Source organism: Polypterus senegalus, chromosome 5 (assembly GCF_016835505.1).
Source record: "Polypterus senegalus isolate Bchr_013 chromosome 5, ASM1683550v1, whole genome shotgun sequence".
Taxonomy (NCBI): domain Eukaryota; kingdom Metazoa; phylum Chordata; class Cladistia; order Polypteriformes; family Polypteridae; genus Polypterus; species Polypterus senegalus.
Genome location: NC_053158.1, coordinates 75,612,766 through 75,638,909, shown reverse-complemented (window position 1 = coordinate 75,638,909; position 26,144 = coordinate 75,612,766). Strand labels below are relative to the sequence as shown.

Here is a 26,144-nt window from a genome sequence, read left to right as displayed (position 1 = left end):
TGCAATAATAAACTCTTAGTAAATAATATACTAAATAAATAATATCCCGATACAGCCTACAGCTGCTAGCAGTAGGTGAATGTGGGTGGCAATGTTTAAACGAATCAGGTCTAAGTTACTTAGGGGCATTTAGAAGAACATTTTTCCACTCTGCATAACTAGAGGTGAGGCTCAAATGAAAGTGAACCTCACAACCATCTGTTTAAGTTTTGTTAACAGAAGTAAGATTATTATCCTGGCTTGTCATCCAAACTAATAAGGTAGCTTTTATAGTTTGTCTTTCTTTGAAAACTGAAAGCACGGACATCGAATGTGGAACAAAGTCTCTTACAGGTTCCCACATCTTTCAAAAATATACAGCAGAATCTTAGTTAATGACCCTAAAGGCACAATCTCACTCATGTATTTCACAATTTGGTGCCAACCTTATCTCTTTCCCCCCTTAATTTAGCTGAGGAATTGCAATACTCATAGACATTTCCAGGAACATTAGGTTTGGAACTTGCTAGCTTATGGGGTCTAATTGCAATATTCCTTTCTTCTCGTTCTTTTTCTATCTCCAGCTAAGATCTGGTCTCAAGGATAGTTGGGCTTTCCTCTCCTAATTTCTGCCTTCACATTGTCTACTTAGATTTTATCATTCAGTGTCTTTGTTACCCTGCAGCCTGTGGCAACACTATACAGTCAGTCAGTCATTCTCCAACCCGCTATATCCTAACACTGGGTCATGGGGGTCTGCTGGAGCCAATCCCAGCAAGCACAGGGTGAAGGACAGGAGAAAAACCCTGGGCAGGGCGCCAGCCCACCGCAGAGCACACACACACCCACACACCAAGCACAAACTAGGGACAATTTAGGATCGCAGGATTCTTCATTAAGCAGCTTACAAGCCCTTACCAATAACCTCCGTTTGGCAGCGTGAGTTACATTTAATACCATCCTTATCATGAAATTCTGTTTTTAAAAATATCCCTCTGTCTTCTAACAACTTTAATTTAAATATGTCCACTGCTTACAGTAGGTCTTACTTCATGTAAATGTCTTGCTATCAGACAAACTGAGACACTTACTGTCATTTCTGCAAACTTAAGGGCCTTGGGAATTTTTTACATAAGTGTCTACACATTTTGCCTTCTCATCTGAAGTTTTGTGTTTTCTATCTTCTATTTTTCCAATTAACTTTTCCTCTTGCCAGCAATTTTCCCTTTTCTTAGACTTATTTTCTTAGAGTTATTTCCAGGCACTTTTATTTTTAGTGAACAATAGTGGCAAACACTAGGGTGCAATTTGCCAAAGTGTTGTTCGCAACGAATATGCCATTTTTACTGATGACCTTTTTTGCTGAATATTTTCCTGAAAATTCGCAGTGAGGCTAGCTTAGGCAAGCATTTTTTTCAAGGGGCCCATAATGTCTTACAAGGCCAAATAGCTGTATCAGCCATGCACAGAACTTTCACGCATGCACTGTATAAGATTGTTACTGACGTGGCCATTAATATGTTGCAAGCACACTAAGAAGAATAAAGTTGGTTCGGCTACTAAGACCAAACGCTCCACCCAATCCCATCCACCATTGTTCTTGACAGTCATATTCAATATTTTTCCATCTCAAACTGCACTCATTTCATCCACTAATGGTTGTATTAACCCCCAGGGTTTAATTTTCTTTATTTGGGTCTTTAGTAAAGTTAAAAAGATAAATGGGTCCCGGAGCCAAATACTGCAGGTTGAGAAACACTGTCAAATTTCCATTTATGCATTTAAAATGAAAACAAAACAAAAAATTGCAGTATTATAAGTACTGCTACCAGATTTATGATGCTGATCACTGTGTGACAGTAACTTAGCACTGCATGGTTAATTATGCATGCAAATTAGCCATGTTCCCGGCAGTCATGAGTCAGTCCCATGATGCTTCATTGCATGGACAATATGTGCCCCAAGATCTGATCTCTGTGAGCACAATGATCTATATTTTATTTACGTATTGGTAGTTTGTGGCCATTTGTTGTATTTTGTTTGTGGTATTCATCCTTTTGCTGTTTGAGGCATGGTGGTTGTAATGGAAGGATTTTTCTAAAGAGAGGGGGGGATCAAGAGAGCAGATGGGCGTTGGTCGCTCAGCGCGAAACCCAGCTGCATTACTAATGTTTTGGGAGAAACAGCCGGGAATGTTCTAAGGATACAGCCATGGCTATGTAAGGAGTTGTTTTTCACTTCGAGAAGCTTTTTCTTCACATGTAAGCATATTACTGTGTCTTCTGGTATCAAGCACTAGTCTCAAGGCCGAGTAGAAGAAAAACATAGCGCCGTGTCGCGTGGAAGGAGGGGGTGTGAGAAACTGATCACTTCTGCATACACTGCTTCCACGTAGGCCGCTTTTGGGCAAGGACACCTAATTAGTATATAAGGGAAGGTTCCGCCCTCAGTTTCTTTGGATGCTCAACCGTGGGGAAAGGCGCAACCGCCCGGTATCTGATAAAAGGCACACGGGGTTGATCCTCTGACGAGACTGACATGCGGGCTCCCTCAGTCTACTGGTCTAGGATGATGGCTCTGGGTCTTTTGATGTATGTTACTGCATGTATGTATGTTATTGTAAGTATAAGTTTGTCTCTTTAAGCATATATATTTATTTCTATAACCCATTCATATGTATTTATATGTTATAATTGAATAAGTAAATTTTATTTAAGTAACGGACCTCTTCTCTCTGATTCTTTGCCTACTTATGTTCTAATCCCTTGAACCATTTTCCCAAATCAAAACAGTGGTACAGTGACTTGGATTGTTGCCTCACAGATTTGACTGCAATGATCCATCCAGCATAGTTGGCAGATTTATCCCTGGCCCTCAGAGACAATTGAAAGACCATTGCACTATTATTAATCCACTCAAAACTACTTCAGTTCCTCCTTGACTTCAATGTATTTCATGAAGTTCACAAACATTTCCATGATTTTGCCACATTCAAGGGAAAGATAATTCAGTGGGATTCACTCATCACTAGCAAACACTTTGATAGCCTCATGTTGAAAGTCTCCAGAAAGTTTTTCTATATTAATCCTGTATCCATTGTCAGAGGTGGCTGGGGTGGCGACCCGACCGGGACTCCCAGGAGGACCGGAGGAGGGCTTGCTCCTTCCCCAGACCACCTGGGGGCGACTGCCCTGGTTCCTTTGGGGGCCACGGGTACAGAGCTTTGAAGCTCCACCCTGTACGGGCCCGTGGTCACCGCCAGGGGGTGCCCCCATGCCTTTGGAGCCCTGGACCTCAGCACTTCAGCCACACCAGGAAGTGCTGGGGGGAAGAGGAGCAGGGACACCCGGAGTGCTTCCGGAGATACAGCCAGCACTTCCGCCACATGGGGGCGTGTTGGCGGGAGATTGCTGGGAAGCACTTGGAGCACATCTGGCTGTGGATAAAAGGGGCCGCCTCGCTTCATTCGGGGCGAGAGTCGGGAGCGGAGTGGACTGAGCTTGCTGGAGGAGGCAAGGAGGCGACCTGAAGAAGAAGAAAGGCATTGTTGTGGCCTGGACTTTGGGGACTTGTGGGGTTTGTGTGACACTTATGGACATTGTATATAGCTGTAAATGTGTTTGTGGGTGACATGAACGTGTCTGCCTTTCTGTGTCCGGGCCAACCTCCACACCATATTTTAACCCTTTTCAAGTTCTCTGTGGCTCACTTTGACAGGTCATCAATGCCCAGTACTGAAAAAATGTACATATCTCTACAGTGCGATTAGTGAATCTTCAGGAGTTCAGTGACCAGCTTTCTTACTATTTAACTTCAAGTATTTTCTTTTTTTATCTTCAGTGTACATTCAGGCGTCCTCTTCCATTTCACTTCAACATCCCTTCACTCTAATCCTTGAATTTCCCATAAAACAGGGTTCAGCTGGGTCTTGGGGGTGATGTGGGGAATGGAGTCTTTGACCCATTTACTATTCTCAATATTTTATTCTTATTATTTTCTTGTTCCTTTTCATCCCTAGCATTTATTTTAATAAAAATCTGACTACAAAAATGAACAACTACCACTATGTGTTAAATTGATTATGCAATATGTACAGTATACCAGTGAAGGAGAAGATATACAGGAACACTGACCATTCACTAAGCAAGAGGGCCAGAAAGTACATTTTAAGGTGACTCATGACTTAATGCCGATAATACGCATTGCTGCAATGGTCTGCCTGATATGTGTAGCAGGCATGGCATGACTTTACACACAGCTAAGCACACATTGATTACAGCTTTAAATTTTATGTATCGCTTTTTTCCCCCTTGTTAGATGCTGGTACTGGGAATTACTAGCTATCATGCTCAATATCAATCTGGCAGCTGCAGTTTCATTTGAGCCTTCCCAAAATAGAGCACAGCTTAGAAGCTAGTTAGACAGGACATTGGCCCCTAAAACAGAAGGCCTAAAAGCACACTTTACCTATTATGAGTCCCACAGGAAATTATCTTAAGGGCATAAAAGGGCATTTAAATTTGTTGCTATCAAAAGGAGCAAAATAGCTAAAGCCAGGCCAATTACTAAGCACACCTAACATTTAAAAAAAAAAGTTACAAGCATTTGTCTTAGTTCAGCTACAATATACTGCTGTTCAAACAGTTCTAAAGTCTCAAACTTCTACCCATCTGCTTGGACCCTATCTATCTATCTATCTATCTATCTATCTATCTATCTATCTATCTAAGATTAGACATCAAAACCAGCTTATCATCACCCTGTACCAAAAAGTGATGCTCAGCTGACAATTGCGTTTCATCAATATGTACATTTATTCAGAGTGAGATTAACCATGCGACTGGTGCAATGTGTAGCATAGTCATAAATTCAAATGTATGCAGTATTGACATTATAGCACTGGAATACGCAGAATAATAAAATTTGACAGCTATTAATGGGGAGGCCCAGTGATAAATGCTACTGCCTCAGAACTCTCAAGAACTGGTTTAAGACCCTAGTCTGGCCTGTAATTGAACCACATAACTTGAAGTTTTTGCAAGAGCAAGTTTTCACAATGTTAGAAAACGGCTTTTGTTGGACTCCTTCTTTTCATTTATGGTGACTATTATGTGAATAAAGCCCTATTAATGTCGCATAGCAACAGATGCTGACAGGAGGGGACACTGGTAAAATGCAGGAAAAAGGGGGGCTGGGGTAGAACCTAAGATCATTCATAACATGGAGAATAGAAGAGAAGAGTTTTACAATAGTTCGTGAAAGTCACTAGGCAATAACAAACCATTATATTTGCACTCTGAGTTAATATACTTATAAAAAGACAAAAGCAATTCTGGATCAAATGACAACAAATGTTATGTGGGAGCAAGTACAGTATTATTTTTTTTACCAAAAACAGTGTGTTTCAAACTTTACAGAAAAGGGACTGATGTTTGGGCTATGATGCAAAAAATGTATCAAGCGCAAAAATGCATGTTTTTTGTGGAGAGAGTAATGCAAAGAATAGTCAAGGTGGTCTTCTGAGCTGCAACAAAAATCAACTTGCCAGAGCAGTCAGCTCTCACAATGTTTTCAAAAGGAGAATGCATACATGTGCATACTACAAGGCTTGTTCTCAAAGTACAGGGTTCTGGTGATTCTTTTATAACATATTTTTATGGAATCAAGGAGTAGCAATAAATACAATGCAATTCTGAATGCTGATGTTCATCCTAAGGCAGTGGAATTAACCCCTTCATCCTACAGGTCTTGATTCTGGTTTGTAGTACATGAGAATGATGTAATCCATCAGGGGTGGGGGTTGATTTGTTTCAAACCTAGTTTTGTAAAACTTGACTTGCTTGTATGGAGTGTTATTTGATTTCAATAAATTTAATAAAAGTAAGAAAAAGAATGATGCAATGCATATACTGTATCATGGCTGTCCTAGTCAACTCAACTGACTACTAATGAGAGATTTATGAGCGAGCTACATCAAACACAAAATGAGGGAATGTCGTATGGAAGAATAGTTTGTCATTCCCACAGTATAGTTTGAGAGACACTTGGAGAATATACATCAAGGTACACGGAAGCTGTTTTGGCTGCTTATTGACCTGTGCTTTATTAAGATGATTTATGTACTTTAGGTATTTCCTTTGTTTAATAGTTTACTCCTTTAAGTAGGAGTTTGTGGAAACGTCTGTCATATTTACTGATGTCTCTGTTATCATTTCATTCCTTTCTCTATGTTTTTCACAACTGAGTGATGGAGGAAATTAATGGATGAGCATGCTGCAAATTGTAAAGAGACTAAAACATATCTAACAGCCTTTCAGTTTGGCAGCTCATTGAATCTAATGAGCTTGTCAAATTGTATTCCATTTTCAAAACACTTAATTTTTATTTAAAAAACAAATAAAACAATGTATTTGACTGCAAAAGTAGCAACAAAAATGACTACATTTTAAATTTCACTTTTATTCTTGGCTGCCACAAAATCAAAACGAGGTGGTGCTGGTTTACTTGAAGCAGGGTCAAAATATCACTTTTGGATTCATCAGTATCACTTTTGATTTCACTGTCCATTTCAATTTTACTGCCTGAAGACAGGTTCATTTCTTCATCACTGCTGATGAGAAGCTCCTCAACATCACTGCTTATATCACTGTCAAGAGCATGCAACACCTTGGCTGCTGAAAAACATTTCTTACGAGATGCCATTATAAGGCTAGGAGAAGATGTGTCTACACTGTTGCTCTGGTAACACTCGGGCCTGACACTTATGTAAGACATGCCTATACCATTGCCAGAATAATGCTCGGGACTAAAGCTGTTAGCATTTTTACAGCCCGAATAATCCTCAGTTCTACCACTTATGCGAGATGTGCCTATACAGTTGCCTGAGTGACACTCTAGACTAACGCTTTTAGCACTATTTTCACAGCCCAAGTGATGCTCAGGTCTATTGCTAAGGAGGTTAACAGGAGACCAGCCGTGCACTTTACTTTGTTGCTTATCTTCCTTCACAGAAAACTTTTAAATCCAGGGGCATGGATTTACATTGGAAAGTCATCACCAAGCATAATTACAGTATTATCTATACTAATAAAAGGCAAAGCCCTCACTGACTGACTGACTGACTCATCACTAATTCTCCAACTTCCCGTGTAGGTGGAAGGCTGAAATTTGTCAGGCTCATTCCTTACAGCTTACTTACAAAAGTTAGGCAGGTTTCATTTCGAAATTCTACGCGTAACGGTCATAACTGGAACCTACTTTTGACCCTCTATACGGCCATAGCCTGCAGCTCGGTCGTCGTGTGAGGCGGAGTTGCATCCCGCATCATCACGCCTCCCACGTAATTGAGTGCCTGCCCATATAAGGTAAATATTCAAGGGTGAAGGACTGTGCTTACGCAAACGAAGATGAGATGGTCAGGGTGGTGTTTGGCACAAACTCAGCGAAAGTGCGAGAGAAACTTTTAAGTGCCGGGTCTTAGCTAACATTAAATAAAGCCGTGGACATCGCACGAGATAACACAAGCACAGCTAAGAACCTTTGATGCATGTACTCCGAGCGGCTCACGTGAACTGACTGTGAACACAGTACACAGACAAAAAGCAAGAGCTCCAAAGAGCGCTGAACAAAAAAAGCATTACACAATTGAGAAGGCAGCAAAAGAATATGAAGCGTATTCATAAATGCAGCTACTGTGGAAACAAAGCACACGGTGTTAATCGTAAGTTTAAATTAAGTTTATAGACACGCTGGCGCTGTGCTTATGCAAAAGAATAGAAAGCAAATGTTACGTTATTTTTAAAATATTTCCTTTTCTTTTTCATAACTCCTTTAACACACTTCTTCTCCGCTGCGAAGCGCGGGTATTTTGCTAGTCATTAATGAATGCTGAAGGTCAGATGTATATTGCTGTCACTGTTTTGCTGACTACTAGACAATAATAGCTGAAAATGTCACACTTATGATATCTCACTCAATATAGGGAATTTCTGTTTGCTATATGAAAGTTTATTTTGTTATTTCACAAAGATATTGCCTGCTGCCACTATTATCATAATGCATGCATATACTTCAGTGGTCTAGTGAGAGGGAGACTGTAGGTAGAATGCAATCAAGTGACCAAAACTGAACAGACATTATCGGCATACAGTTAGTTTTAATCATATCTAAGTTTAGTTCAGCTGTTCTGATAGGCCAAGTGGTAGTGCAGAGCTGTCATTCCTGACTCACAGTGCCAGGCTCTCTTCATGTATTTACAGATTGATTGATGTCAATGATTGTCAGGGAGTTTCCTCCATCATAAAATTGGCCACAACAAGAGGGACTCATTATGCATTAAGAAATGTCAGAATTGGTTTTTGGTACTTCAGTCTCTTGCACTGTGGTTGGGATCAGTTTTTCTTTTCTTTTTTTTTAATTGTGCATGCACATGCTACTGAAAGGTTGATGTTCAGGTGGCTTAGCTCTTTCAAAAATGTATGATTTTTATTAAAAATTGAATGCAATGTAATCAGTTCAATTTAGATTGATTGCTTTAAAATACTTAGCACGTATCTCGCTCCATAGGCAATGTAAAATAGCACAGAATGTAACAGATGAAAAGCAGGAGTGGTTAAAGAAAAAAACAGTATGATTTGAATGAAAATATGACTGTTTCAAGTCATGGCAGAACATAACTGCTGAAGTACAGTAACAGAATTACACAAGCAGAAGATGGTTAGTGAGCAGAATACAGCTTGGTGAAGGGAGAGGAAAGTTTTTATGATAAGTTTTCCTATGATACCAGAGAATATAGTATCAAAAATCAGTGATAAAATTGATTTTAAGTTTACTGATATTGTCACAAGAATGCAACAGGAAAGCGGAAGCCATGTTTAATTAATCTGAAACATTTAGTACTTGAAAGTGGACTTAATTTTTAAGTTCTGAAGGGTTTTTTTTCTATACTGGGACCTCGGTACCCAGTAGCATCATTATAATATGCAAGAAAAGGCTAGTTATTTTTTTAAATTTATTAAATATTCTTCACTGTAAAATGTAATGTCACATGTCAAATTAATATAATTGTGAAAAAATATCTTTGACTAAAATACAGAACTTATCCTTTAGGGGTTACAGACCCCCAGGACCTCCTGATGTTCCATCTAGGCAGTGTCACAGTAGGTGTGGAGTTGGGAAATAAGCAAATGGCAAGCTGGGATAAAGACAGAGAAAGAGGTTCAAAGAAATGCACAGAATGTGAAGAGGTTATGTGCATTATGTGGACAGTGGAGTGGGCAAGTGTATCAGGTACCCCACTTATGTATAATCATGGGGTTTAATATTCTGTATGATTCCTTTTTGTTCATTACTTTGAGTTCTACCTAAATTTATCTCTCCTTTGTTTTATTATTTGGTTAATAAAATATACTTTTTTATCACTTGACCATCATTCTTGTTTCGGGGTCAACTTCAGAGAACTCCCAGATCTCCACAATTAACAAAGGCTATTAAGCTTCAATTTGCTGCTCAAGGACATTTCAGATCTTGCAGCCTCATTATTTATGGATCTTGGATCGGAAATTAAGAAAGCAGCTCTTGTGTAGTAACCTCAAGTGAAAGTCATTCAGAGATCAAGATTGGAGATGTCTTTGCAGAGAAGACAAGCATACATAAATAGCAACAGGGGGATAAAAATAAGGCTGGTTGTAGCTTAGTAGAAAACAAGAAAGAAACACTTAAAAATAAAATGGCCACATCTAGAGGCAAAGTTAAAAGGAAAAATCAGCCTGCAATACACAGAATAAAAAATGAGGGATTCAACTACACAATGCAAGAAAACAGTACAAAACTCAATATTATTTAATTATTAGTCTGCACATCAAATCAGTTATTACAAAGATATCTATAACTTAGGCAATGAAAAACATAAGAACAAATGTAAAATTATTCTGAAATAAAAAAAAATTGCACATATGTACTGTTAGACTGGCTGTAAATAAGCACGATGGTCACAAGATAGCTTTAGAAAACCCCAGTTCATCAGCTGTACAAAGATCAGTGATAAATGAGTAGGGACATAGCAGCTTTATACATCAATAAATGGAAATAAGATAACAACATTTAGTAGTGCATTGGAAATCATTTCAATTTAAACTGCCTTAACATGTGTGACTGTTTGACAGTAACACCTTAAGTACAAATGCACAAATAATGCAATAACAACATTCTCTAACCTTCCAAATTCAATATAGGGTCAGAAAGAGCAAGAACCTTTCCTGACAGTACTGTGCACAAGGAAGGAAAAAACCTTGGAAAAGGCACCAGTCCATCACTGGAAAGTAATGACTTGCAATCCTAACATTTTCTTAGGAGTAAAGTGCATGTCGTAAAAGACTAGAAACAACTTTGATTGGAGTACATAAAAACTAGCAGTCTCTCTGTGGCTTCTCCTATTTCTAGATGACAGCTGAAACGGCAAAAAAGCTGATCCTTCTTTCTGTAATTTAATAAAAAGTATTGGCATCTTTAAGCCATTTATGCAGATTTTCTGCCAACCACTCATTCATATTTTACGCTGTTGTGCATACACTGGACACTTACTATTGCTTTGTGCACTAGAATTTATTTTTTTATTTCCTTTTTGAGTTATTTCCATTGTGACTGTACAGCATGTGCTACTATACATTTCAAAGTACTGTCAGGCTTTTAAAATCTTTGCTTACATTCAATACGTTTTCACTATGACATTTCCCATGTTATCCAGTGGTGGCTCTTTTCAGATTTTGGGGGAAAATATTTGTGCACTTGATATCTGATTTCAGCCTCGCCAGAAGATTAGAAATTGCAAATATTAAACAATAATAACAAACAAACCAGGCAATGGTAATTTATACAAGACTCCTTCGAACTATTAAGGCTTTTGAGGTATTAAACAGAGTATTGGTGATGCAATGGTTAAGGCTGTTGCCTGATCATTCTGTTCTTTGTATACTTGTTGTGTTGCATGTGCTGTTTTGTATAGCTGATTTTCAGAAGATATTTTACCAATATATAATGAAAATATAGCTTCACGATGATTGGCACTGCTTCCTTGCTGCTTGTGTGGAGTTGTCATATTATCCTTGTGTCTGTGTGGGTATCTCTCTCAGTACTCCAGTTTTCTTCCCATGTCCCAAACATACTTGGTTTAGGTTCATTGGTGACTGTGTGTTAGCCCAGTGTGGAGGTCTGTATATAAACTGTTTTCTTATTTAGGGATGTTTTATGCCTTAGGCCTAACTATGCCTGGTTAAGTGCTAGCTCTTCTTAACCATACTAAGGATGCTTATAAAATGGATAAATGGATAATCCATATTAGCAAAAAAATATTATATTCTTTGTATAGAGAGATGCATTTTAAATGTTTTATTTGGTGCACATGGCACAAATATGTCAAGGACAAAGAATAAAGATTGGGAGTGTCACTGCAAACAAGCTAAGTAAGAAATCTTCTGTATATAGTGCAGTATGTCTTTACACGCAGTGCTGCTTTTAGTCAAGTCTAAAATCACTTTGCCAGGTACTGCAATTAATCCTCCCCTAAGCTGACACTACCTAAAGAAATGAAAAAGATTTTAAAATTGTAATAAGGTTTTAAAATTGCAGATTTTCTAAGTATGATGTAGAAAAATGACCAACTCTTGTTCTATATTTAAAAAGACATTATATTTTTAAGGGGTAATGTAAAGTGTGCAGGATGTAATAGTCAGTGTTGCTGCCACACAGATGAAGACTCTTGGGTTCAAATCCTGGAACTTGAACATTCTCTCCATGTCTGTATGGATTTTTCTTCAGGCATTTCAGTTTCCCTATCATATTCTATGTGCTAGGCTTATTAGAGACTTATGTGAGTGTACCCTGTCATAGATACCGGTAGGTGGTCGGTCCAAGAGCGATTCCTCCCTGGCACTTGTTTCTACAAAAACTTTTTTTGACAAAGCTAGTAGAAAATAAATGCCTACCAATCCTCTTCAACTGGCACAATATCAAGAAACCCTGAACAGGAAGTCTGCATATCTTATTGAAGCACCATCTTGAAGGACTAATCATTGCATCAGTCTTCTCCATGCACTTTTTTAAAACATATTTTGATTTAACATTATTTCCAACAGCAATTACATGGAGTTGTCCACTTCTAGAACAATAAATAATTTGACTCATTCTGTAACTTGCATTCTTCTTCTTCTTCTTCTTTCGGCTGCTCCCGTTAGGGGTTGCCACAGCCGATCATCTTTTTCTATATCCTTCTGTCCTCTGCATCTTGCTCACATCCACATCCATAAACCTTCTCTTAGGCCTTTCTCTTTTCCTCTTGTCTGGCAGCTCTATCCTTAACATCCTTCTCTCAATATATCCAGCATTTCTCCTCTGCACATGTCCAAACCAACGCAATCTCGCCTCTCTGAATTTTTCCCCCAACTGTCCATCCTGAGTTGACCCTCTAATGCACTGATTTCTAATCCTGTCCATCCTCATCATATCAAATGCATATTTTAGCATCTTTAACTTTGTCACCCCCAGCTCTGTCTCCTGCTTTCAGGTCAGTGCCACCGTCGCCATCCCATATAACATAGCTGGTCTCACTACCATCCTGTAGACCTTCCCTTTCACGCTTGCTGATACCTGTCTGTCACAAATTACTTCTCCACCCATTCCACCCTACCTGCACTCTCTTTTTCACTTCTCTTCCACAATCCCTGTTACTCTGAACTATTGATCCAAGTATTTAAACTCATCCACATTCACCAACTCTACCCCCCTCATCCTCACCATTCCACTAACCTCCCTCTCATTTACACACATATATTCTGTCCTACTGACCTTCATTCCACTCCTCTCTATGGCATATCTTCACCTCTACATGGTCTCTTCAAACATTACATCTGTGGTGCTATTTCTTGGCATGAAACCATACTGCTGCTCATTAATCATCACCTCCCTTCTTAACCTAGCTTCCACTACACTTTCCCATAACTTCATGCTGTAGCTCACCAATTTTATCCCCCTGTAGTTACTATAGTTCTGCATATCCCCCTTATTCTTAAAAATTGGTACCAGTACACTTCTTCTCTACTCCTCAGGTATCCTCTCACTTTCCAAGATTCCATTAAAAGCTGATTAAAAAACTCCACTGTCATCTCACCTAAACACCTCCATGCTTCCACAGGTATGTCGTCTGGACCAACGACCTTTCTATTCTTCATCCTCTTCATAGCTGACCTTACTTCCCCCTTGCTAATCAGTTGCACTTCCTGATTCACTATCTCCACATCATCCAGCCTTCTCTCTCTCTCGTTCTCTTCATTCATCAGCCTCTTAAAGTACTCTTTTCATCTGTTCAAAACACCCCCCTCGCTTGTGAGTACGTTTCCATCTTTATCCTTTATCACCCTAACCTGCTGCACATCTTTCCCAGGTCGTGCCCTCTGTCTAGCCAGTTGGTACAGGTCTTTTTCTCCCTCCTTAGTGTCCAACCTCATACAATTTATCAGATGCCTTTTGTTGATTATACCTTATAAAATTAAAATTAGAGCTCTCAATAGTTTCTTACAACTTGAATGAAATATTAAACATAAAACACATTTTCAGAGATGTAATTTTTGTCACTTACATAAAAAGGTGGAATGATGACATAGTGGTTAATGTTGTGGCTCATAGTATCAATTTCAAGCCTGGTCACAGTCTGCTTGGACTGTGCAAATTCTCCCACGATGTTCACATGTGCTTTTCCCAGGCGCTCCAGTTTGGTCTCAAATCCCAAAGATATGCAAGGTAGTTTGAGTGAGTGTGCCTTGTGATGTACTGGGGAGGTTGCTACCTTTTGGGACAGGCCCTGGCAAATCTGTGACTATTTTGAGGATTTTGGTTACAAAGTGTGATAGAATAAAGACAACAATCAAAAGGCAATACAGTTATTTAAGGGTAACATAGTTTTTGGTATGCAGTCTACATTAAAAGAAACACACAGCATGTGTTTTCAAAAAGAATGAAGAGACTAATGCAATGGTTTAGTAAACAAGTTAAAATGCTATAGGAGGTTTAAGAAATGACTAAGTGTCATGTACACGGTAAGACTTGTCAGTTGTCATGTATACAGAAAACTTCATAAAGGAAGGGTAACGGCTGAACTTAAGAAATGTTTGAGATGAATGAGAATATAGTAAAATGATACTTTTATTGGGGAATTTAAGCCGGCTATGCTCTCTGCTGAAAAACACCTCATGTCTTTTCACCAATCAGAGTAAATATCCAGATAGTATAAGCCAAATAACCAATCAGAATAAATTTCAGGGTTAATTGAGCACAATTATGTAAATTCAATAATCAATAACTATCATCTTCTATCTTTGCACTATGACCATTTGCGGACAACCTTTGCTCAGGACACTGTCCCTTAGTAGACTGCGTCCTCACAGGTGGTGTAGTGGTAGTGCTGCTGCTTTGCAGTAAGGAGACTGTGGAAGACTGTGGGTTTGCTTCCCGGTTCCTCCCTGTGTGGATAGCGCTTTGAGTACTACGAAAAGCACTATATAAACATAATGAATTATTATTAATTATTAACAGGATGCTCCCTGCTGAAGAAAAATTAAAGACGCATTGAACAAGTTTCATTTTGCCTGCTTCCTGACTCAAAGAGGTCCTAGATGAGGACAAGGTTAATTTACTTAATATATTTCCAATTTATTTTTTCCACAAAATGCTTGATTGAATACACATGTAAGGTGAATGATTATTAAAAATTTTCAAACAACATTTTAACTACATTATTAAGTATTATTGTTGCATATTAATTAATATGTAATATGAATTATATTAATTGAAATATAATCAACCAGAAGAACTTTGAGAGAGAAATAAACTAAACATTAGTACTTAATTACTATTATTATTGGAAGTAGTAGTACTTACTATTCATCATTCAAGCATTCAGTGGCTCTTGTCCACTTGATTACAATTTTTATTCAGTGAGGCTTCTGCACTTACCATTCAGACAAATAAATGAATGAAATGGGAAAAAAATGTCTTGAATTAATTTAGCAAAAAAGAATGAATCAAAAGCCCTGAACTGGCAAACAGTAGCTCCATAAAATGTTGTGTCACCTTCAAATGTCAGTTGAATGAATTAGCTTTCAAGGCCCAAAGACACAAAATGCATTTCTGTTTTTTTTTGCTTTTTATTGTTTTTGGACAGATATGTCACAGACATTAGGAGAGATCGTTCAGTACAATCCATTAGTTTCATTAAATAATAGTGAAAAGATTCCAAAATTCTAGTGCATTTCTTAGAAGATGTTAAGGGTTTTGTTTTAACAATATCAATGTGCACTCCTAGAATGACTCTAAACTTTGCATATACATATCCTGTTTTAAATGTTAAAGATATGTCTCTTTAGTGACTGCTCCAGATATATTTTACTCACCAATTTCTACCAATTTGTCTAACCTGCTAACTCCAATAATTTTCTTTTTGCTTCTATGACAGTCACATTACATAGTCACTGTAGCCAATTACTCCTGCAAATTAAAGATTTTTGCATGAAATTAGTTTGTTGTGCTTTTGATTGTAACACTCCTTTTCCACAATTCCGAGAATGATAATTAAATCACAGAAAACTTTTGTTGAAGTAAATATTATTCCACATTTAGCATTTTAAATATTTGTTTTTATTTATTACACCAATGATGTCAACTTACTTGAGAGTTGTCAGTTCAGTCAGTGAAGGTTGGGTGGCTTTCAGGTAGCTTTCTCTTCGTGCTGCAATCTTTGGAGAGGGTTTAGGACTGGTGTCAGAGTCCCCACTATCGTCATCCCCCATTGCCTTGATGTAACTTCCACTACGCATCCTGCGGCATGGGATTTCATCGTCTTTTCCAAGAGGTGAGAAGCCACTCCATTCATCCTGAGGGACCTGATATGAAGAGGAGAACATACTCCACTTAAAACGTGAAAATGTGTGCCTCTCTTTAGGAATATTTTCTGCAACCCTCCGACTTTCTTTACTGCTTCTTTCTTTTTTGTGAGCAAGGCAATTAAAAGTTCTGTATCTTTTGCCTCATTGCACAAAAATTCCCCTAATGAAACCTGGGCATCTGGTTAAAAGCTACCTGAAGGCATGGCCTCATGCTCATGATGTAGGTCTCCTTGGATAATACAAAAAATAATTAAAATAATATATATACAAACTCAAACATATATATTGTATGTCTGTAAATATATATACAGCATTTACATGTTTATTTTATATATATATATATATATATATATATATATATATATATATATATATATATATATATATATATATATATATATATATATATATAGATGGATAGAGAGAGACAGTGAGAGAGGGACAGAGAATGATGCCCCAAAGCATTTTCTACTCTTTTCAGACGAAAGACCCCTGGGGTTTGCACTGCCTAATAAGGGAGAGAGAACTGTCCTTTCTGCTCACATGACCCAGGGCTACTTTAAGTAATTAAGTACTCAAGGGGAAATATGGCTGTTCAACTCTCAAACTCGTAGTGAAAGAAACTCCGCCAATGATGGGTCCAAGGCATCTTGCACAAAGCTTCTTGGACACCTGCATGAATCTTTTGATTGAACCTTTCACAGACAAACTTTTTTAACCATTAGAGACCAAGGAACTCAACAAAAGACTACACTTAGTTTCTTTGTTTCTTTAAAAATTTGTTTTAAAACAAGTACTAATAAAATTCTTAAACAAGGAATACAAAAAAAAAACAGTCTAAAACCAGTGTCAGTCAATTTATAAGGAGACATAGGCAACCTTCTATGAAGCTCCATTTATGAAAGTTAAAGGATGTGCACTGAGCTAGGGTGTCGAAGTCTAACAATACCAATTATCTGCTATAGACAACAAGGGGCAGCATTTATCAATCCCGCCTACAGTTCCAAAGTGTCTTCAACCAGCACTGTCTAAAATCCTTATATTGTAGTTGATTGGGCACTCCTATTGGTCCCTGTGATTACAGTGCCTAAAAGAAGTATTCACCCCCTTGGAAGTTTTCACATTATATTGTTAAACAGCATTGAATTACTCTTGAGTTACAGTGATCAACAGAAAAATGCTCTTTCATTTTAAAATGAAAATAGACCTCTAAAAAGTAGCCTAAATGAATTACAGATATAAAACACAAAATAATTGATTGAATAAATCTTCATCCACCTTAATATGACACAACCAAATTATTACATGGAGATAACCTATCTGCATTTAAGGAGTTTCAACAGATTGCGGTATAAATGCATCTCTACTTGGAAAGTCCAGCTTGTGGGCAGTCAGTATTACTGCCTAACCTATACAATGAAGACAAAAGGAAGACAAAAGGACACTCCAAGCAGTTCCATGAAAAGGATGAAAAGCAAGTCTGGGGATGGATACAAATATTCAAGTCACTGAATATTCCTTGTAGTCCAGTTCAATCAATCATTAAGAAATTAAAAAGCCCAAACAATTTTAGTGATCATGCAGAAAAAGACTAGTGAGGGAGGCAACCAAGATGCCAATGATAATTCTGAACGAGCTACAAACTACAGTGGCTGAGAATGAAGAGCATACAACAACTATTGCCAGGGAGCTTTACCAGTCTCAACTTTATGGGATAGTAGCAAGAGTAAGCCACTGTTAAATACACACATAATATCTTGGCAGAAGAAACATTAGACACACTAAAGGCACCTGGAAGAAGGTCCTGTGCTCTGATAAGACCAAAATTAAGCTTCTTAGACATCAGACTAAACAATTACCCAATCACTGCACACTATCAACAACGTACCATTCTCACCCAGGGTGGACTCAGTGAGGGAGGTCCTGAGCTTTAACTGTTGTTTATGCCCACCTGCATTTTCTGAACAAACAACAGTACAACTATTATGTAATGTCAAAGCTTAATAGTTGCATAAACTTGAATAGGCACTAAACAATAACAGCAAGTACCGTATATACCCGCGTTTAAGCTTTTCTGTGGATAAGTCGGGGGCTTGATTTTATCATATAATTTCTGGTATTTTATAATGTCGGTTGTATAAGTTGAACGCAGAAAACTCATGCTACTGGTCAAAGAGATTATGATATGCTAACATCCACCTAAGAGTGTAACCATAGAGCACACTACCCTTTTTTTCTATGTATTGTGCCTATGTGACCACATGGTAATACCCAAACTATTCCGAAGCCACGTTTGCATTGATTTGTCTTCCTTGCATTTCAAACCCTCATACACCTTTATCGTAAGAGCATCCCTTTTCTATGATGGAGCGTTCGATCAGAAGAAAATATGAAGCTGGTTTTAAATTAAAAGTCGTTGAAGTGGCAAAAGAAATTGATAACTGCGCTGCTGCAACTAAATTCTATGTGTCTGAGAAACTGGTGCGAGATTGCAGGAGGCAAGAAGATGTAAAAAAAATGTAAGTGTTGTATTTTGGAACAGGCGTTTAAGTTGGGGTCTGATTTTATGATTGATTTTTCAGGTTTCAAGACCCGACTTATATGTGATGTGGCACCCGGCCGGGACGCCCAGGAGGACCAGAGGAGGGCTTGTACCTCCTCCAGACCGCGAGGGGGTGTCCGTCCTGGTTACGCTGGTGGCCTCGGGTAGGGGGCATGGAAGCCCAGCCCTGTAGGGGCCTGTAGCCACCGCCAGGCGGCGCCCCGCTGCCTGAACAGCCCAGCACTTCCGCCACACCAGGAAGTGCTGGGGGGAAGACGACAGGGGACACCCGGACGGCTTCCGGGGCGCAGCCGGCACTTTCGCCACACAAGGGCGTGTCTGCGGAGGAGTGCCGGGAAGCAGCTGGAGCCCATCCGGGTTCCCATAAAAGGGGCCGCCTCCCAACAGTCGGCGCGAGAGTCGGGAGGAAGGAAGACAAAGCTGGCGAGAGGACAGGAGGCAGCCAGAAAAAGGACTGTGTGGCCTGGACTTTGGGGGATCGGTGCTGGAGGCACTGGGGTGTGACTGCACGGTAGACTTTTGTATATATTAGTGTAAATAAACGGTGTGTTGGGTGAAAACAAAGATGTCCGTCTGTCTGTGTCCGGGCCAGCGTTCACAGTGAGTACATACGGTTATGTGAGTTTATTCAATTGGTGTATGAATAACAGCAAAAATCACAGAAACAGCATCTATGATTATTAGCAATATATATACAGTATATATGTATATAGAAAGAGCAACAGTATGCAAAGGCAAAGCAAAAAATAATATTTCAAGGCCACCAGAGTGCAGTAAGCCAAATATTATAAACAAAGAGATTCTGACTCATTTCAACTGTCTATTTTGGTCATTGTCTTTATGTTAAGAGTGTGCAATTCTATAGTGGTAATTGTTTTCTAGCAAGACAATGGCCCTAAGCATAAAGCCAAAGCTACACAGGAATGGCTTACAAAACACAATATTAACGTCATGGAGTGACCAAGTCAGAGTCCAGATTTCAATCCAATTGAGAATTGAAAAAGGCTGCTCACTCGGGATCTCCATGGAACCTGATAGAGCTTGAGCAGTTTTTCAAAGAGGGATAGGATAAAATTGCACTGTCCAGATGCACAAGTTTGATAGAGTCATATACTAAATACTGATTGGAAGGGGGTGCATACTTTGTAATCAATTATTTTGTATTTAGTATTTGAAATTAATATAGATAACTTTGCAGAGATCTGTTTTCACTTTGACAATAAAGAGTCTTTTTCTTTTGATTATTGTTAAAATAGCCAAATTAACTTCACTGTGATTCAAAGTTGTATAACAATATAATGGGACAACCTCCAAATAGGTGAATACTTTTTGTAGGCACTCTAAATATGCTTACAAAAGACATTATAGTGTTTCCCTAACAGAGAATTCTAGACAGAAAATAAGCAAATAAGATTTCCTAAAAAAAATAATTTTGCTAACTTGCATGTTAGCAAATGTCCCCGTTCGTTCACTAGAGGATTCTCTGAAAGTGGTTTATCTAACAATATTTTAGCAAAAATAGATGTGTTTCAGATGTTATGAGCATATGACCGAATATTAAACATGTAGATTATGTGACATGAGTAACTTGACCATTTTTTTCAATGGATATTTCAATATTGTTTGTTATTGTTCACCACTGGCCTCCATTGAATTCCAAAGAATCAGTAAATTAATTCTTTATGTTCTCTGTGAAAATATGAGAATAAAAAAATTTTCTTGGCCATCACCACAAATAGCACTGGATTGTTTAACAACAATTTTTTTTGTTTGGAGTATGTTTTTAAGAAAAAGACGATTGCTTTAAGCATGTCAATGTCAGCATATAATGCATTGTTCTACTCCAAATTTAATGTTGGAGAAGTTGGAGTTCTGCAGATTGACAAGGGTCCTATATGGAAGGAGCTTGGTGACTTGCTCTGCAAATGGAAATGTAGGGAAGTCTGATGCAAAAAAAAGCAAGACAACTAAGCACGGAAAGGAAAACCCCCATCAGATGAAGAAGCAGACATATACACAGTGGGTGACTGCTATTTGTCTAGAAGTTTAAACACACTCTTTTTGTCTTATTGCATCCAGGGCTTCCCTATGTAGGCCAGGGTAGGGCTGGCAGCTGTTTGATAGAATTAGGTTTTGTTTCATCGTTCACCGTGTATATGCGTAGGTGGGTGCGCAGCAGTTGCCTACACACTGAAAATAAATAAAACTCATTATAAAATTTTAAAGTTTACCTTCAGTGTCATGCCAGTCTGTTGGTGCCAGCTGGCATGGACTACTCTCTGCTAAAAAAAAAAAAATACCGTAATGATATTTATGGTGAAGGTTTAAAATATTTTATTTAAGGGAGCATTAATATATTTCAGAAGACATATTTTCACCCAGTTCAATATGCTGTAGGTGTCAGTTTCAATTTCTTCATAAACAGTATAAAATATATATATATATATATATATGCCCACTTTTTAAATCTGTTTTTATTTATTCATGTTTGACAAAAGCCTGGAGAGTAACAGTGCATTCTGACACTAATAAATGTCTAGAAAAGCCCAAGAAATGGCTTCATCCTGCTGTTGTGATCACAGTTGATACTAGCTAACAAATGTAGGCAACAGGGAGTGATGCAACGAGGGGACAAGCAAAATCCATTGTCTCTAAGCAGATCGAGGTCTGAACAAATAAATAATACATGCAACATCAATTGTCAAATACTGAAACACTGATCAAAAATCAAGATAAAAAAAAACACACAACTAAATCTCTGGCTTATACCCTTCTTATGCCTAACATCCCAAAAGTTTATGTGAGAATCAAGAGTATGAATCTACAGCTTGGAGAGAAGGGAGCAGGTACTGGCATATTTGAAAGCATCTGTGGCATGACGTTAGTGTGTAAAATACACAAGACTAAAGGAATAATAAAAATTGGGACAATGACACTAAACATAAGCAGAAATTAGTAATGTGAAGTCACTATGAAAATAAAAATATTTAATAACTGTCAAAACAAAATTAAAAAAATGTAAAACCTGAACTGAATGAATTACTTTCTTGCACTCCAAAGCTCAGATTCATGATACCCTGCAGTCCGACACGCCTTCCTGAATTCTAATTCCATACTCCTTGACTCCCGCATGGTGTTGAATCTACTTCTACCAAAAAGGTTTAAATTTTAGACAGACAAGTTCAAGGAACCGTTTCACTTTTTCTTATGCCTAACAGTGGAGAGATAACATTGGGCTTTTCAGATGGGATGCATTTTTAAAATCATAGCGGCATCTGTGAAAAAAAATGTTATGATTTTAATGTTCATGGAAGGAAAGTTTGCATGTTCCCCCCGTGTCTACGTGGGTTTCCTCCGGGTGCTCCAGTTTCCTCCCACAGTCTAAAGACATACAGGTTAGGTGCATTGCCGATTGTAAATTGTGCTTGGTGTGTGAGTGTGTGTGTGTACGTGCGTGCCTTGCGGTGGGCTGGCCCCTGTGACCCTGTAGTTGGAATGTAGGGGTTGGATAATGGATGGAAAACAGAGCAAAAGCAAAAGCCAGTATCCCAGTGAGATCCAAACAGCAAGTGGGCATGGATTAAACTTGTCATGTGTGGTGTTCTCTCTCTGATGTTGAAGTGCTGCCCATATTTAAATAATATATTTTTCACAATTACATATTCAGTTACTGGTACCTTTAGGAAGTATATTAAGTAGTGTATATATTATATATACAGTATAAAATACTTTCAAACCTGACTAATTCAATTAAGGATGGAACTTGCGTATACTGACAGTATAGCCACAATTTGGTATTTTCAGAAAAAATAACATTTGTGAACTGTTTGAGTAGCAAAGGCTATGCCCACACTACTATGCTTTCCTTTAAAAACTGACTTTTTAAAAGAAAACGATCTCCATCCATACAAGCATTTTCACATCATTAACTATCGGGCCCACACTACATCACTACATGATGTAGACGTTTGCCTACACTGGGCATGCGCACATTGGAGGAGGACTCAATGAAGGGATGATAAATGATTTGCCTTTTGTGCATGTACAGTATGTAGGATTGAAACTCTACAAATTGCAGTTTAGGTGCATACAGTTAAGCATCAAAACAAGCACCATGGTAAGCAACTGCTCTATGACAACTATGTTGGAATATGTTTGTTTTTCTCTCATGAAGGGTTTTGAATCAGGAAATGACAGGTAATGAGCAGGATTTACTCAGTAATAAGCACAAATAAATCAACACACACTTAGACTCTGTGATTTCAAAACTCAGTGTTTTCACTCATCCACTTTGCAATGCCAAGCCTGTGTTTTCAGAAGTATACAGCTCTGGAGAGCATTTTCAAAATTCTCAGTTTTTGGGGGTGAAAACATTGGGAGTAGTGTGGATGAATGGCGAAACAGGAGACTTATGTCTGCATTTTTAAATGAAAACATAGTATTGTGGAAAGAGCTAAAGAGATAATTGAATTGCTGTCTCTGGGAAGCATGCTATAAGTAAAGGGATGATTCATTCTGCTCAGTACCAGAAAATTCTTAAGTAATACTTGATGATCACAGTGAGATAGAGGTGAGACACCATTCAACGTATCCCAGAACACTAGTCTACACTGACTGCACATAAATTGTGTATTGGCTCGAGCACCCTGGTCTGCCATGACTTACCTTCATGTAATCTTTCATGAAATCAATTCATATGACAGGTGTGACTGTGTGTAGCAGCATTACCTGTAATAGCAAGACCCAAGTGCTACTTTAAGTGCCATTGGATGATATGACAATGAGATCCTATCACTCTTCCTGTCAGTTTTGTTGGTATTTTTCAAAAGAAATGCCCAACTACATACAGCTGCCAGTTTATAAGAATAAACACCTTTTGCCATCTGTAGGACTTCATACTGTGATGCACACATAGGTATAATTTATAAACATATATTATCTATATATATAATTCACTAAGGCAAGACATCCATGGAAAGCACGCCGGAAGGGGCGTGGATTCACTAAGTCTCCGACAAGTAAGACACCTATGGCGCACGCAGGATGGAGCCACGCCCACAAACTCCAAGACCATTGGATACGACGACAACTCGCAGAGCCACGCCCACCAACTCGGACGTGACGACACAGAAAAAACGGCGTCATTTATATTCATCTGTCATAGAGGCCACATGCTACTCCGAGCCACGTTAACTAATCATAGAGGCGTGTTTCTCGCGGAGGTGAATCGCCATATGCAGCATGTAAAACGGTTTGTGAGGGGTATCCCATGGGATCCTTAAAACATTCCTTTACAACTGAGGTTAAAACACAATGAAGTACTGTAAGCAATCTTTAAAAACCGAGTTTTCGGATACAATGCACGACCGCGTGCACCATAGCAAACTGTTTTACACACTACATACAGCAATTCGCATCCACGACAAACATGCATCTTCTTAGATGCTCCTGCACTTTGTACACACCCCCCTCCCACCTCCCTAACACCGTGGTCGGGTGTCTTGGTGGATTATACACTGTGAGTGGAAAAAAAACACACCAAAATGTTTTTCATCACATCTTCAACAATAGTCGGCTCATTTACTTAATGTTTGATACAAAGTGTATGTAATATGTTTTCCAACAACAGTTGTATTAATTACTCACAAGTTTATACAATGTTCCAAATTTTATCAAAATCGGCCGACTATTGTTGAAGATGGGATGAAAAACATTTTGGTGCGTTTTTTTTCCACTCACAGTGTATATAGAAAGGCAGCCAAAACCGCAGAGAGCAATGAAAAGTCTACATGAGTCACAGGTGCATCTGGACTGTGCAAAGACGACAACGACTCAAGTGATGAGTTGGAGGTGGGCACATGAGCGGTCAGTGCATATTGAACGAGAAATCAGCAGACTAGCATGACGGAGGGAGCGGAATGGACGTCCTTCTCCTCTCCTCCCGTTCCACCCTCCGCACCTGAGCGCCGCACGGACGATTGTGTGTTGGTTTGTTCTGTGCATTGTTACAATGTTGCTTTTCTTGGTGATTTATTACATTACCGATTTTTCAAATGTAAATTTTCTCCCTGTGCTTAAAATGAATACTTACACCATAATCAGTCCAGGGTGTGCAAACTGTGTTTTCGGCCACATCTTCAGCTGTCTGTGCCCGAATATAAATATGCCTTAATTCTATGATGTCTGGTTATTATTTTTTTATTCCTAGTTTCATGTGCATTTCTATAGTGGTACTTGTCAGCATAATACTCATACAGTACAAGACTAATAATTTTCATCCTTGGCCATGCTGACCACTTGTGCTGATTCTAAGGGAAATGCTTTAATGTCACATTATTATTAATCACACTATTCACACGAAAAAACTAAAACAAGCAGGCATTAGTGTTTTACTGCAAACAAGCAATACACATAGCTCAGAGGTCAGTTAAAAATAAGTAAATGGGTGCTATTACATAAACATACTGTAATAAGAAAGACATGTACAGCCCACAGTGAGAACAGCTGAGAAAGCCTCAGCTCCTCTTCCTCTTACTATCACAATAAAGGCCTCATTATCTTTAACAGTTTTAGAGCATATGTGATAAACTTAATATTCAAATGGGGTATCCTTAGACTTAATTCTTTTGTAATGACATTTATTCTAAAGACCGCTGAGTAGAATAATTAGCAGATGGTTACAATCATTAATTAGGGGTCAAGTATATCCTATAATGAATAAAGACTTCAGAATCACCAGATAGGGCTTTTTAAAACGCTGATTTCTCAAACATCAGGCTAATTGCTGTACTCATTCTCACGTCACTGTTACCATAGGGATTCTGCCCATACTGTCTGAGTGATAAGATTCGGACAGTTTCTCAGGAGCACTGTGCACAACAAAAAATCGTTTCTATTTATTCTGAAATTTTATTTGATACGGCTATATCTGGTCAGCTCTGAAATTCTGACTGTATCATAAATGCCACAGAATAGTGAACGGTTCACAAGAACATACACTGATATATATATTATCAGGTGTAGTATAGGGATCAGATCAACTCAGGGTAGTTTTATATGAGAAAAGACCCTCTGACTCTTTGGGCAGAGGTCCGTACACCTAAACTTGTTCACAGTCCCCAAAGGATATCTGCTACCTATATGGAACAAGCTTCTGTTCTTGCCCCAACAATAGCCATGTAACATATGCTGAGGCCCTAATAAATGTATGCCTTCACTGGCTTAATAGTTTAACTGGGATTCATGATTCAGTATATAGTGAGGGCTGCAAAGATGCTTGTCTTTATCATCATGATTTGTGGTGCAAGTCACATATCTTTCTTGCAGCTCTTATTAGAATTATGAATTGCACATAGTTACATAGTTATACAAATTTCAAAGCACGAATCACTCATGCAAACTTTTCTAAGGATAAATAATATAAAACAACCAAACTACTACCTCCTCCTTTTGGCATCTTCTCCCATGTCCCACAGGAGAGGTAGCTCACATATCTCATCTTGTAGGATCACCCAAGCTCTATATCCTATTATCTCCTATACAGTTCTATGTCTCACACTCATACAACACTGGATTTTCTTCCTTATAACTATGAGTCTTCATCTCAGTCTGTCTGCCGAATCTAGATTCAACATGTCTAGATTCAACGTGCCCCTGGAGTACATATCATG

At 38.5% G+C, this 26,144-nt stretch overlaps 1 protein-coding gene across 1 annotated transcript in view; it reads right to left on the bottom strand.

Annotated features, from left to right (window-relative positions):
• dlgap1a (discs, large (Drosophila) homolog-associated protein 1a) overlaps positions 1-26,144 on the bottom strand; it is an 879,958-nt gene that overhangs the window by 236,229 nt on the left and 617,585 nt on the right. Inside the window, exon 6 of the mRNA XM_039754830.1 lies at positions 15,694-15,908. Coding sequence (XP_039610764.1) covers positions 15,694-15,908 — 215 coding nt within the window. The remainder of the gene's footprint in view (positions 1-15,693; positions 15,909-26,144) is intronic.